Below are 14,663 nucleotides of genomic sequence, written 5' to 3' on the forward strand. Positions count from 1 at the left end.
CTCCATATTTTTTCACATTGGGTAAATTTCTGGCTCTTATCCTTTTAATCTTTTCTTTTTTTTTAAATTGTGTCATTTACATCCAGTAAAAGCATCCTTAATATTCCATCTATTGGTTGTGTAAGCAAGCAGTCATTTTATCACCCCAAATATACCCACATACCCTTCCCCCTATTCCCAGGCAACCACTGATGTTTTTTTGTCTCTCTTGTTTTTAAAGTTTATTTTTTTAAATCCAAAAAAGGGGGGTAGCATTAAGCAACACAGTTATCATTGGAGGTTAAAGTATCATGATGAGACTTTTATATTATATATAAATTGGATTTGAAATAGTGGGTAGAAAAGAAATAAAAGTAGAAAAGCTCTGTGAAAACAACATAAAAGTAAGTACAGGGAAGGATAAGCTCTGCTATGCAGTACAAGGAGTAAGTTAGAGGGCTATATGTTGAAGGGAGATAAAAATAAGAGGGTTGAAAATCTTATGCCTTCTAAGCATGTTGTAATGATGTTCAGGCTTTGAACAAGTTGGATAAATGCTCTAGGTGAGGTCAGGGGATTCTTCTTAATCTTATATTGGGCCTAATGGTTATCATAGTGTCATAAGAAGTGGTGGGCACTCCAGCCCTTGCTTACTTAAGATCTTAAATTAGGGCTAGAAGAAACATAATGACAGCTTAAAGAAAAGCGTGGCAGTAGATACCAAGTCCACACACATGTAATTATTTTCAGAAAACCCTACACTTATCATTTCTACATACAGCTACTGAAAAAACAACTCTATGGCCAGGATTATTTCTCACACGTTTTAACAGACTGGTTATTAAATATGACCCAGAGAAATGATGCTCTTAATGGCAGAATCCAGACTAATGATGAACCAGTCACAATATTGAAAAATGTATATGCATTATCTCATTAATTTAATAACAAACACAGATAAAAGGCAAACCTAGATTATACACCAGCTATATCCTACAAATTAGATTATATTCTTACTAGAGGCCCGGTGCACAAATTTGTGCACTTGTGGGGTCCCTTGGCCTGGCCTGCAGAGATCGGGCCGAAATCAGCTCTGCGACATCTCCCGAGGGGTCCCAGATTGTGAGAGGGCGGTTTTTGGGTGACGCACCCCGGAATCGAACTCCCTCCTCTCTGATTCTGGCTGTGTCACCCGAGAACCGCAGCTGCCAAGTCACCGCAGCTTGGCAGCTCCTGCGCTGAGTGTCTTCCCCCTGGTGGTCAGTGCGTGTCATAGGTACCGGTTGGCTCGTCGCTTAGGCTTTTATATATATATATACACATATATCACAGAAATTGTAAGAATCACAGGTTTTAGAGATATTAAAGGTCACCCAATTTAATCACTTAATTTTAAAGCCAAGGCCCAAAGAAATTAAATAATTTTCCCAAGGTCACACAATCATTTTATAAAATTGGACTAATTTTATAAACACAAAATTATTTTAAGTAATTCTAAAGGTATATAAAAGTAATAGTTCAGCATTTTAATACCTTCTGTACCCAGAGACCCCTTTTTCCTCAGCTTTTCATCATATTATCTTTAAATAAAAATAGTCAATACTATATAGGGAAGATTTTTTTTTTTAACTCAGACAGATATAGTAAGACCATCTGAAATAACAGACCCAAATAATTTAAAATTGGTTCAGTAACCCAAGAGAAAAATGTTGCTAAATTTATAATCATAATGATTTCAGATGTTGATTTTTCAATAACATTATTAGTTAATCCAAAATAATGATAAATCATATTCTCTCTCAAGTCAATATCAATGGTAATTTACCTTTGTCTTGATAATCAGATGGTTCTTGTTGAACATTTGAACAGATTTCATGCTGATCCCTCTGCTCCAGTATAGATAATTCAGGTGTATTTAAATATTCTGACCTTTATAAAGATAAATAAAACTGGAAAAATTCTAAAGAAAATAATGAAATTAATCTGACTCTGAAAAATACTTATTCATATAAATAAATAAAAAGGGATGGTTCATTCACTCAACATTTCTATGATAAACTGAACCAGCTTGGATAGTAAAGGGTAAAAACAGGTTTTAATGGAATCATGAGATACTTAGTCATCTTTATATGCCCCAAATATGTAGATTATCTGCTATCTATGTATAGCCTTAAAAATCTGTTGCTAATGCTATTTTTTTGTTAGAAAAAAAAGCTAGGATCTTTTGAAGTAGTGTTGGTACATGTTCTACATGAGTTAAGTATATTAAATATCATCCCTGCATATAAAATTCCCTTATCTGAATGGGAAATGACATATATTATTGCCATCTAGGCATCAAAACACAGGTAAAGAATGCTAACTTATTAACTAGGAATATGAGCTTCAGTTATTTCATCTATAAAATGGAATAAAAATACCTCATGTTAAGGGCAAAAGACATAATATATAAAAGTTAAAAATTTTAATTATAAAGTATTTTATAAATCTGAGGTATTATTAATATACAGTGGATTACTAAATGGAAAAGATTAGACTTTGTACACAAACATGAATTCTCTTTTTAAACTATACTCTTGTCTCCTGTTAAATTTAGAAGGCAGAGAGAGCCTGATAGAATGACATATAGAATGGATAGTTTCCCAGGGAAGAGATTATTCAATGAATGTTAAACTATTCTTTAACTGTAGAGTTCTAAGTAGTTTAGGGTCTGAAAGATAATGTAACTCTTATGATGTCATTACCTTATGTAACCAAATTATTACCATGATTTGAAAGTAGTAGTGACCACCCTTCTCTGGGTAAATGACTACTTGGAGGAACAGAGAGTTTATTATGAATACTAAAAAATATATTTGTACCTTGATATACTAGGAAGAGAAGCTTTTGGAGTAAAACCAAACTCCTTAAGGTCCACACTTTGAAATTTATTCATTTGCATCTATTAATGAAAAAAAAAAGTTTGGCTACCAATTTCACATCAATACCTTTTAACAAATGAGCCAAATAGTAAAATTCCTGCTGGTACATAAAGACCAAAAACCAACTCAGGCTAGTTCTCAAATCATATTTTCTTCTTAGGCCCTTCTTAAATTTTGATATTCTTCAAGGTTCTTTACTAGGCATTATTCTCACTCTACACATTCTCAAAAATTTCATCTACATCCATAGCTTCATTGATTATCTACATGTGAATGACTCTCAAATCTATATTTCTAGCTTAGCTCTTTCTCCTAATTTTCAAACAGTTTTGTCCAGCTGTCTGTAAAAAAACTTTAGACATATTGCAGGCCTCTAAATTCACTATTTCCCAAATTGAACTTATAGTGTCTCTATACCTCCAAGCTTGCTTTTCCTTTAGAGTTCCTACCCCAATGAGGCCCTACATTTTTTCCCAGTTGCTTGAGCCAGAAAGTTGGGCATTATCTTTAACTATTCCTCTGTCCCCCCTCATAACCATTTAAGTACCAAGCTAGTTGATTCTATCAATGGAAAATATTTTATACTTCTCTCCGTTGCTACTTGCCACTACACTAGACTAGGCTGTCATCTTGTTTGCGTTATTGTAAAACCCACCTAATGAATCCTTATGTTCCTTTTGTATCATTTGCTAATCCGTTCTCTACATTGCATACATAATAAACTTTATCAAATGCAATTCTGATCATGTCACTGATTAAAGTCCTTCAGTGACTTCCCAATACTTTCAGGATAAAGTCCAAATCCTTAAAATAGCAAACAGATGTTTATGATCTAGCTTCTACTTACTTTTCCAGCTTCATCTCTCTCCATTCCCCCCATCACTTATAATTGAAGTCCAGACATATTGTATTACTTCAATTTTCTAACTAAAGAGATCTCTATCTCTTTCTCAACTCTGAAACACTGCATATTCTCTACGTCTAGAATACTTTTCTATCCCTCTCTACCACCACCCTGGTGCCCACCTCTTCACTTGCCTTATGCCAATATATCCTTTAGGTCTCACTCATGTTTATTAGGAATATTTTCCTGACCTAGCACGTATGAAGTAAATACACTTTTTATCTAAGTGCAAGTTATCTTACACTTCTGCCACAGAATCACCTATCATACTATACTGGAAAAGCCTATTTACTTAGCTATCTCTTTCACTCAATTGTAAGCTCTATGAGAACTAGGGCTAAAACTATCTTATTCACCACTGTATCTTAGCACCTATTATAGTGCTTGGCATATTTTTGGTGCTCAACGACTATGGAAAGGAAAAAAAAAGAATATGGAATAAATATGAAAGAAAAGAAGGAAAAACTTGAGCAGCTAAAAAATTCTCTCAGATGGTAGTCATTTCAAACTGCATGCCTCTCCCTGTTTCCCAATATTCCTCTTGATTTAGCCTCATGATTTAGGATCTTCATTCTTATACAAGCCCTAGAAAAGAAATAGCCACTCTGCCATTTTCTTGACTTGGTTATTTTGCGGCCTGACCCATTACTTTGCCTTGGCTATGATGACTTAGGCTTAGAATAAATCTGCTAGTGACTAGCCTATCCAGCAGTAGGAACTCCCATTTCTTCATTAGTTGGAAGGGAGGCTCTTGCTCAGTACTCATCTAGGTGCATGAATCAAAATCAGCGCAGACTTCCCAGCCCAGTACAGCATAGACTGAGCCAGGAAAGGGCAAGAGTGTCTAGTTTTAATTACTGAACCAAGCCAAGCTACATATCCCTCCTTTCTGAAAACAAAACAAAAAAAAACCAAAAAAACTAATGAGGGAAGTCTGTAAATATGTCCCAAATGTGTACTTACAGATTAATTATTAAGAACTATAATACCTTTTCCTTTAAAAACAGTGTTATGAATAATGGTCATATTCCTAGTCAAGCCCTCAAGTACACTGTGGCTACCTACTTAATTGATACTCAGTAAGGAATATTCACATACATTTAATTACAGAACAAGGGATAAATGCTATTAAAACTAAACCTTGAGACGTTTAACTGGAGGAAGAGATGAAAAAGCATTTCTGTTTCTTAAATCAGATAAATATGAAGAAATTGCTGACTCTTTCATTTCTGACTTCTGTGCAACTCCAGTTTTACCTATGAAAAGAAATATATATAAGCATAACCAATGGACACAAGACACTGGGGCGGGGGGCGGCGGTGAGGGCATGTGCCAGCCGCCCCCCGCCCCAGTGTCTAGGGGAGGCCAGGGAAAGGTCAATAGGGAAAAGAAGGAGACATATGTACTACTATTTGTAATACTTTAAACAATAAACTGAAATAAGAAATAAAGAGCATTCATACTAAAAAAAGAAATTATAGATTCTTTAGATTAAACTTTAGGTATTGTTCATAGAAAGCCAAATTTCCTTAAAATTTCTAATATAATATTTACTTTTTTCATGTTGCCCACAAGAGAAAGAAAATTATTTGTTACAAAATACATAATTTAAATATCACACATAATTAGGATGTAATTACTATTTATCAAAAACCTTTCAATTTTTAAAACCTGAAATAAACTTGTGTTATGGAACTCACAGCAGTCATGTCCACAAGTCTGTTTATTTTTACAGTGATGATTACATTCTCGGTTCCCAGGTTTTTTGCAGATAGTCATTCCTAAATTAATATAAGATAAACAAACCCATTTTTACTACATCTATTATAATGAATTTAATATAATTAAGTTATAACTAGTCTCTCCTTTCAAAAAATACAAAAAGACTATGACTTTTTACATTTCCTCCAATATTAACCCATTTAATATGTAATTTTTAAAAAGATAGTTCTGATAATAGTCCTGTCCCACTATTAGTGGCAACTCAGCTTTTCACAAGCAGCACTGAGCCATCTATAAGCTTTTGTTAATTTCCCTGAAATAAATAGAGTAAATCAGCACTTCCTGTCCTGAATGAGGTAAGAATAAGGGTGGAGTTTTGAAACTTGTGCTGCTTTTATGTAAGCCTGAAGAACTAGGAAAGAAGCAAACCTCGTGGCATTTTGATGCCATCACTGATAGCTGCTAGGAGATAGGACACCACACATATTTAATAGATGTTAGAAATAAGTGCTTTAGGGGTACGAGAAATTTTATATAAATTCATAGAAAGGAGAGATTGCTTCCAACCGGATCCCCCAAACTAGAATTAATATATATGAATATGTAATTTATTCACTTATTATATTTTAAATAGGCTTTTTCTTGATCTTAGTTCTCACTAGTAACAAGGAGGAAGGGAGAAACATTTGAACTCGTCCTTGAAGGACAGAAAGGATCTGGACTTGAGAAGGGGAACAAAGGGAGATGTCCCAGGGGAAGGACATGTTATCCAAAGGCAGCAAACTACAAATGGTAGAAACAAAATCAGTTTACTTTTGCTAGAGCATAGATTTTAAGTGAACTAAAAATGTAGATAGTAAAGAGCTTTGAAACCTTTACAACCTTTCTTGACCTTTTACTCTTCATTTTTAGTGTCTTTGCTTCATCAGCCTTTTTCAATGATAATACTGTGTACGTATAGTGCCCTAGAGCAGTGGTCGGCAAACTCATTAGTCAACAGAGCCAAATATCAACAGTACAACAACTGAAATTTCTTTTGAGAGCCAAATTTTTTAAACTTAAACTATATAGGTAGGTACATTGTTATTAAGTTAATTAGGGTACTCCTAAGCTGGCCTTTGCTAAAAACTCAAGGGGCCAAAGAGCCCCATGTGGCTCGCGAGCCGCAGTTTGCCGACCACTGCCCTAGAGTAAATGAATAACCTGCTCACCACCATATGAGGCAACTGGCCAGACACCTTGAGGGCTAAGCAGGTCAATGTATTAGGTACCGATTAAGTAATAAAACATCCCTGGCAACTGGAAGCTAATAGCTGAACAATATTGTTCCCAACTGAACATAAACAACTTTGGAAGAATATAAACAATATTCAGATAAGGCCACACTGACTATAGAAGACAGAGATAAGACTACAGTGCCATTATTTCTAAAACTGGAGATACTAGTAAGGACCCTCAAGAACCACAAAAATAACTAAACATCCCCCTCTTCTGGCTGACACAAATGACTACTGTTTCTTTAATCCTTCCATCTCCAAGATAAAAAATACCCAGATATCCAACACTCCACTTTCTGAGAGCACCCAATACAGAACTGACCCCTGCTTTCTCTAAACCCTTCTAAGAATCACCCAGCACAAGTGGAAATCCTCAAACTCCTCAACTCCCCGAGATGACTCACAGTTCTGCCACTGCTGTGCTCTCCAACACCAAATTTCCTCAAATACAGGTGTGCTTCCAGAAATCTTTGGTTTAAAGGTTTTGACATTATACTCTATAAGGAAGGCTATGGCTTGCAAAGTTTTGCCCTACTTCTTCTTCTTTTTTTTTTTTTTTTTTTTTGAATTCAACAAATATTTATTGAGTGTCTATTATGAGATAGATTGTTCCAGATACTTGGGACACAGCAGAGAACAAAACAAAGGTCCCTGCCCTCATGGAGCTTACAGTCTAGTGTTTATGACCACTTTGCCTGCATGCTGTCTGTGACCCTGGGCAAATCTCTCCTCAGCTATCCAATGCAGGAAGAAGCAGGCCTGGCTCAGACATGGATAGCATGTCTGATGCATTGTAGATGCCAAACAGATACCACCTCCAACCTACTACCCAGAGAGTAGATCAGGCTGGAAGTTGACTTTTAATAATAAAATCCAGGGGGGCGGACAGAGGGAGTGCAGCAGGTGGTGTGGTGTGCTGCCACACCAGGGTCTGGGCTGGCTACACAAACTGTTGCTGCTGCTTCTTGGTGGCTGCCTTGCTGGCAAGGTCCTTGGCCTTCTCTGTAGCTGCCAGTGCTGTCTCCTTTGCCTTCTCCTTGGCTTCCTTGGTTGTCTCAACAAGGGTTTTGGAAGGGGCCTCACCTTGCAGCTTAGCCAAGATGTATTCAAAACCCTTCATTGACTTGGTCACATTGCTTTTGAACCCGGCGAGACCAAATTCCTGGACAGCTCTGGAGACGCCAAATAAGCTAGAGGAGACCCAAGCTTCCCGGTGGATTTCGGTCCAGCCGCTATTATCAGAGTTCACACAGTAAACACATCGTTCCTCCACCACCATCAGCCAGGCGTGGTTGATGTTCCAAGTGAAAGTGGTCACGGTCTGGTTCTGTGGGTCCACAATAGAATCCTCCAGGATGTACACCGAGTGAGCAACATTGGCAGGAAATAGTCGCTCGGCCCAGCAGGGCATCCTGTTGGTCTTGGTCAGGAGTCTCCGGGACAGGAGCTTCTGGTCAGGGTTCACCTTCCGGTGCCCTATGTCTTCCGTCAAGACATGTTTGCTATAGGGATTCGGGTACCGCTGCCAGAAGGCAGCGAACACTTGGTCCCAGGAACTCTGGAGCACGCTGTGGCCCAGGAAATACTTCACCATTGTACTGGCCGGGCGGGGTCAGCACTGAGCAGCATCAGGGGTGCAGAGCCCGGGGGTCAGGTGGAGGCGAGGCCAGGCCCGGGCTCCGCGCACGCCCGCTAGGCAACAGCTCAATCACCGCCCCACTGCACCCCAACAGCAGCCGCTGCCATGAGGAGTTGTCAGGCCGCCTGCCACTTCTGGCACCTGCCCTACTTCTTGATCTCATCTCTCACAAGGCCAATTCAAACCACAACTATATCATGGAGCTCTATCCTAATCACCCCATCTGATTTCATTTTCCTTTGAGCACCTATGGCATTTTCTTTGTCCCTCTCTGCTTACTATATGCTGCCTTATATTTAATGTATTTACATAAAAAACACAGTGGAAAAGTATAGGGCATCCTAGAGTAAGAGAACATGAGTTCTAATATGGACTATTATCTGTAAAAAATAGAGATTAAAAATAATACCTGTTCTGTTTACCTCACAGAGATGAAAAGATAAAATCAAATATGTGAAAGCACTTTACAAATCAAGGGATAAATATATTAGTGTATATGTTATCACTACTATTACATTAAAGATTAAATAGTAACTAGAGGCCCGGTGCACGAAATTCGTGCACGGGGGGTGTGTGTCCCTCAGCCCAGCCTGCACCCTCTCCAATCTGGGACAATCCAGGACTGCTGGTTCCCAACTGCTCGCCTGCCTGCCTTCCTGATTGCCCCTAACCTCTTCTGCCTGCCAGCCTGATCACCCGCTAACCACTCCCCTGCCAGCCTGATTGATGCCTATCTGCTCCCCTGCCAGCCTGTTTTCCCCTAAATGCCCTCCCCTGCAGGCCTTGTCACCCCTAACTGCCCTCCCCTGCAGGCCTTGTCCCCCCCAACTTCTCTCCCCTGCAGGCCTGGGTCCCCCCCAACTGCCCTCCCCTGCAGGCCTGGTCCCTCCCAACTGCCCTCCCCTGCTGGCCATCTTGTGGCGGCCATCTTGTGTCCACATGGGGGCAGGATTTTTGACCACATGGGGGCAGCCATCTTGTGTATTGGAGTGATGGTCAATCTGCATATTACTCTTTTATTAGATAGGATAGAGGCCTGGTGCATGGGTGGGGGCAGCTGGTTTGCCCTGAAGGGTGTCCTGGATCAGGGTGGGGTTCCCTTGGGGTGTGGGGCGGCCTGGGAGAGGGGCCTGTGGTGATTTGCAGGCCAGCCATGCTGCCTAGCGAACCAAGCAGAGGCCCTGGTACCTGGAGTTTATTTATCTTCTACAATTGAAACTTTGTAGCCTGGAGCCAAGCCTTCTGCTTGCTCAGTGGTGGCAGCCATTTCTACTGGTATTTATGTATCTTCTATAATTGAAACTTTGTAGCCTTAAGCGAGGCCTGGGCTGGCCAGGGTGTGCAGAAAGCTTGGCTTCCTCCATCACGGGGGGCAACCCTAGCCTCCTGCTCTTTCCAGCTCCATGGCTGCTGCCATTTCTGTTTGAATTTATGTATCTTCTATCATTGAAACTTTGTAGCATTGAGTGGAGGCCTGGGCTGGCAAGGGCAGGCGGAAAGCTTGGCTTCCTCCATTGCTGGGGAAACACAAGCCTCCCTCCTGCTCTCTGTGGTCGTAGCCATCTTGCTTGGGTTTATTTGCATATTTGCTCCTGAATGGCTGGTGGGCGTGGCTGGTGGGCGTGGCTGGTGGGTGTAGGTGAGTGATGGTTAATTTGCATATTACTCTTTTATTAGATAGGATTATAAAATTGAAATTGTTCTGAATGCTATAAAGGAGAGGGGTACAATGCTATTTGTTAACAGGGGGATTTGTTCTGGTCAGTTCCTTAAGGAAGTGACAACTGGGCTGAGGAGTAAAAGTGGGAGTTAACAAGGCAAAAGATAGGAGAAAGAGTGTTTCAGGCAGAGGGAGTAACAGGTGCAAAAGCTCTATGACAAGGGAAAGCACTGAGAAACTGAAAGAAAGTCAATGTGGCTGAGCTCAGGTAAGAGAGAGAGAGTGTAAGAGATGAAACTGTAATAGAAAGGTCAACCTGTGTTTGTAGGGAAACAGCTCCACCATGGCACCCTGGCAATTGCACATAGGCCATATAGGCAAAGCTCAACTATTTACAGAATGCCCTCTGATTCTATTTGGGCCATGTCAAGATAGGCAGTCTTGTGAGAAGTTAAAGGTCATTTTTCATCTGCCTCCTTAGCTTGAAGGAGGCTATCTTGCAGTTTTCACCTACCTTCTGGTTCCAGTAAGGCATAAGGACTTTTCACCTTACCCCTTTCAGATACAGCTAGCTGCAGCCTATAAAACCACTTAGCTGCAACCTAAGGTTGACTCTTTAAAAACAAAGCAGCCTGCCCTAACCGGTTTGGCTCAGTGGATAAAGCATTGGCCTGCGGACTGAAAGGTCCCAGGTTCGATTCCGGTCAAGTACATGTACCTTGGTTGCGGGCACATCCCCAGTAGGAAGTGTGCAGGAGGCAGCTGATCGATGTTTCTCTCTCATCGATGTTTCTAACTCTCTATCCCTCTCCCTTCCTCTCTGTAAAAAATCAATAAAATATATTTAAAAAAATAGATAAAAATAAAAAATAAAAACAAAGCAGCCTACCATTCTCATCACCTGGCCCCTCCCAGCAAGCAGTTGATACCTTGCTGATCTTGTTTTACTGTCTAAGTAATAAACTGTCTAAATCTATTTGGGTCTCTTGTGTCCTTAAATAGCCAATTCTATGGAGGTGAGGCAAGTCTACATAGCAGCTGTCACCACACTGCTACTTAGGGACTGATTGACCACCTGACAGTATGGAACCTGTTAATGTTTTGAATCTTCTATTTCTAAAAGCTATGGGGAGCCACTGAAGTGTTTTAACCAAAGAAGGGACATGATTGAATTTGCATTTTGAAAAAGAAAATCCATCTATGGAGTACAATAAGGAGAATGGATTTGAGAGAGGACAGAGTGGATACAAGAAAACTAGTTAACTTACATGTGGAATCTAAAAAACAAAATTGAAAATAGAAAAGAGGATGATGGTTGACAGAGGGGAGGAGGGTTTGGGGCTGGGTGAAAAAGGTGAAGGAACTAAGAAGTACAAATTGGTAGTCACAAAATAGTCACAGAGATGTGAATTACAGAATAGGGAATATAGCCAATAATATTGTAATAACTATGTACATAGTCAGGTGGGTACTTGAAATATCGGAGGGACCACTCTGTAAAGTATATAATTACCTAACCACTATACTATACATCTGAAACTAATATAGAATAATACTGAATGTAAACTGTAATTAAAAATATAATAAATACATAAATAAAACTAGTTAAGAAGTTACTGCAGTCATTTAAGAAAAAAAAATGAAAGTGACTCAGTCTAGGTGGTGGGAGAAATACAAAGAGAATGAACTGATTTGAGAGATATATAGAAGGTAAAAATATATTTTATGGAGAATTAAGCATATTGCTGTCCTTAAGTTTTATTGCCTTCCTTTTAGTCCAGCAATATCTACCTTAAGTTTAAGTTCATTTAATATTTCAAATATAAAGACAAATACATGGAAACACTTCACCATTTATTCTTCCTTCATAGATACTTCCTTTCTAGAGGCCTCCACCTTCCTCCTAATGCAATCTAGGCCTGTCCTAAAGTTGCCATCCTGAAACTTCCTTTCATTAAACTGCTAGACTGATTCTACTATTCCTAGATTCTTTGACTTTTCCTTTCTTGGTTAACTGCTTTGTTTTCTTGTGCTCATCCCCAAACTGCCAGAGAAAGGATGTGTGACAGTTAAACTTTCTGAATCCTTGAATGTATTAAAAAGTATCTTTATTTTTCTTTCAAACTTAATTAAAAGTTTGGCTGGGTATAGGACACAGGGTTCAAAATCATTTCCCCCTGCATTTTTAAGTCTATTGTCTTCCAGCATCCAGTGTTGCTAATAAAAAGACTAACACAACTTTAATTTTTGTTCCTTGGAAGCATTTATGATTTTCTCTTTATTCGTGATGTTCTGAAATGTTACAATTAAGCCTCCTTTGTATATCTTCCTTCATTCACCCTAACTAGCACCAAGTCTTTTTGATGTGCAGATTTGTTTCATTTCAAGTCTACAAAATTTTCATAAATTATGTCTTCTGATTTGTTTCTTCTCTATGGTAAACTTACTAGTCAGCCATCAGACTCCTAGGTTGCCCCCCTTTGTCTTTTATTTTTTGTCTCCTTGTCTTTTTGATTTCATTTAGTTTGTACTGACTTTTATCTTTTGGCCCTCCAGCTAGGCTATTTTTTTTTCAATCATAGTTTTTATTTCCTTGTACTCACTCTTATTAATAGCTTTTTTTCATGGCATCCTATTCTGTTTTATGATTGCAATTTAATATTTAATTTCTCTGAGGTTACTAATTAGTTTATGTTATATTTTATTACATTCCTGAAATATCCTGTTGCTCTTTCATCCAATTTCTGTTTTATTTTGGGCTTTCTTTCATATGTTCCAGATTTTCCTCAAGTGTCTCTTCATCCTTGGCTGTCTGTCTATAAGGCAGTCCTAGTATAGCTCCGTTTTACATATGAGAAAATTAATTCATACAGAGATTAAGTAACACATTCAGGACTCTACAGATAATAAATAGCAAATTTGAGACTCTAATTCTGGCAGTCTAATTCCAGAGCCTGATCACTCAACCACCCTGCCTTCCTAGTTATTCTGCTGCCTTAGTTCTCCACAGAAAATGCATTTACTTTATTTAGGAAAAGAATCTACTGTTTTGGGGGTGGGAAGACTAGGAGGAAATGGCTGTTTCACAATAAGGGATAGAGAATGCTTCATCCCTTAACCCAAGGACTTTTAATAGATGTATTTCTAAACATTACCACAAGATGGTGCACAATGACTACACACATTTGTTCCCAGTGGTGAAAACTAAGTAGGACCTGAGAGTCTAATTAGAGATTCTGGAACTCCCCAAAATTTCAAGCCAGTGTTAGCAAGTCTTGTCTGGAATTAAGACTGTATACAAGTGTTTTTATAGAATTATAGTATATGGATATCACCTAAGTGACAAAAACTTTTTACTATATTTCTGTTAGAAATGGCACTTAGGAAATATAAGTGCTCCCCTGCTTCCACTCCACTCCCTATATCCTGCAAATTGTCTGAATTCGTCTTAACAAATAAAAGCTTACAGAGATGGATAACTCGAAAAATAAGGTTCAAAGAGATAACTGACCTAAGTTAAGCTGTACTCTCAGGTATACTGTAAAGAGATTGCGTATTTCATCACTATCATAATCTGAAATTCATATTTTTCTAGTTTTGTCACATATTATGTTAAATTACATATAATTAATGTATGTTTTTAAAGCCCCCAGTTCCAAGTACTTAAAGTAAAATAAATTTATTTTGTCATTATATTATTTTAAATAAATCTTTATTGTTCAGATAATTAGTTGTCCCTCTTATTTCCCTCCATAGCTCACCTCCACCCAGTTCCCACCTCACCCCATGCCCTTATCCCCCCCCCAACTGTCCTCATCCATATGTGTATGATTTTTGTCCAGTCTCTTCCTGCACCCCCTACACCTCTTTCCCCCTGAGAATTGTTAGTCCACTCCCTTTCTATGCCCCTGATTCTATTATATTCACCAGTTTATTATGTTCATCAGATTTTTTATTCACTTGATTTTTAGATTCACTTGTTGATAGATATTTGTTGTTCATAAATTTTATCTTTACCTTTTTCTTCTTCTTCCTCTTCTTAAAGAATACCTTTCAGCATTTCATATAATACTGGTTTGGCAATGAACTCCTTTAGCTTTTTCTTATCTGTGAAGCTCTTTATCTGCCCTTCAATTCTGAATGATAGCTTTGCTGGGTAGAGTAATCTTGGTTGTAGGTTCTTGCTATTCATCACTTTGAATATTTCTTGCCCCTCCCTTCTGGCCTGCATAGTTTCTGTTGAGAAATCAGCTGACAATTGTATGGGTACTCCCTTGTAGGTAACTAACTGTTTTTCTCTTGTTGCTTTTAATATTCTCTTTGTTTTTTGCTCTTGGCATTTTAATTATGATGTGTCTTGGTGTGGTCCTCTTTGGATTCCTTTTGTTTGGGGTTCTGTGCTCTTCCTGGACTTGTAAGTCTATTTCTTTCACCAGGTGGGGGAAGTTTTCTGTCATTATTTCTTCAAATAGGTTTTTAATATCTTGCTCTCTCTCTTCTTCTGGCACCCCCATAATTCAGATGTTGGTATGCTTGAAGTTGTCCCAGAGGCTCCTTACAC

The 14,663-nt window shown here is 38.6% G+C and overlaps 2 protein-coding genes across 2 annotated transcripts in view; both read right to left on the minus strand.

Moving 5' to 3' along the window:
• The window catches only part of HFM1 (helicase for meiosis 1), a gene marked incomplete at both ends in the record, with an annotated part of 94,301 nt that overhangs the window by 11,834 nt on the left and 67,804 nt on the right, over positions 1–14,663 (minus strand). Inside the window, 4 exons of the mRNA XM_080655944.1 lie at positions 1,805–1,908; positions 2,841–2,920; positions 4,945–5,060; positions 5,505–5,585. Of these exons, the coding sequence (XP_080512070.1) occupies positions 1,805–1,908; positions 2,841–2,920; positions 4,945–5,060; positions 5,505–5,585 (381 nt within the window). The remainder of the gene's footprint in view (positions 1–1,804; positions 1,909–2,840; positions 2,921–4,944; positions 5,061–5,504; positions 5,586–14,663) is intronic.
• Positions 7,744–8,397, minus strand: LOC308242074 (PRELI domain-containing protein 1, mitochondrial-like; the record flags this gene model as incomplete). Its single annotated transcript, XM_080655945.1, has 1 exon — positions 7,744–8,397. The coding sequence occupies one exon, from the start codon at positions 8,395–8,397 to the stop codon at positions 7,744–7,746; it is 654 nt and encodes a 217-aa protein (XP_080512071.1).

This window comes from Plecotus auritus (assembly GCF_963455305.1).
Source record: "Plecotus auritus genome assembly, chromosome: 2".
Classification (NCBI taxonomy): domain Eukaryota; kingdom Metazoa; phylum Chordata; class Mammalia; order Chiroptera; family Vespertilionidae; genus Plecotus; species Plecotus auritus.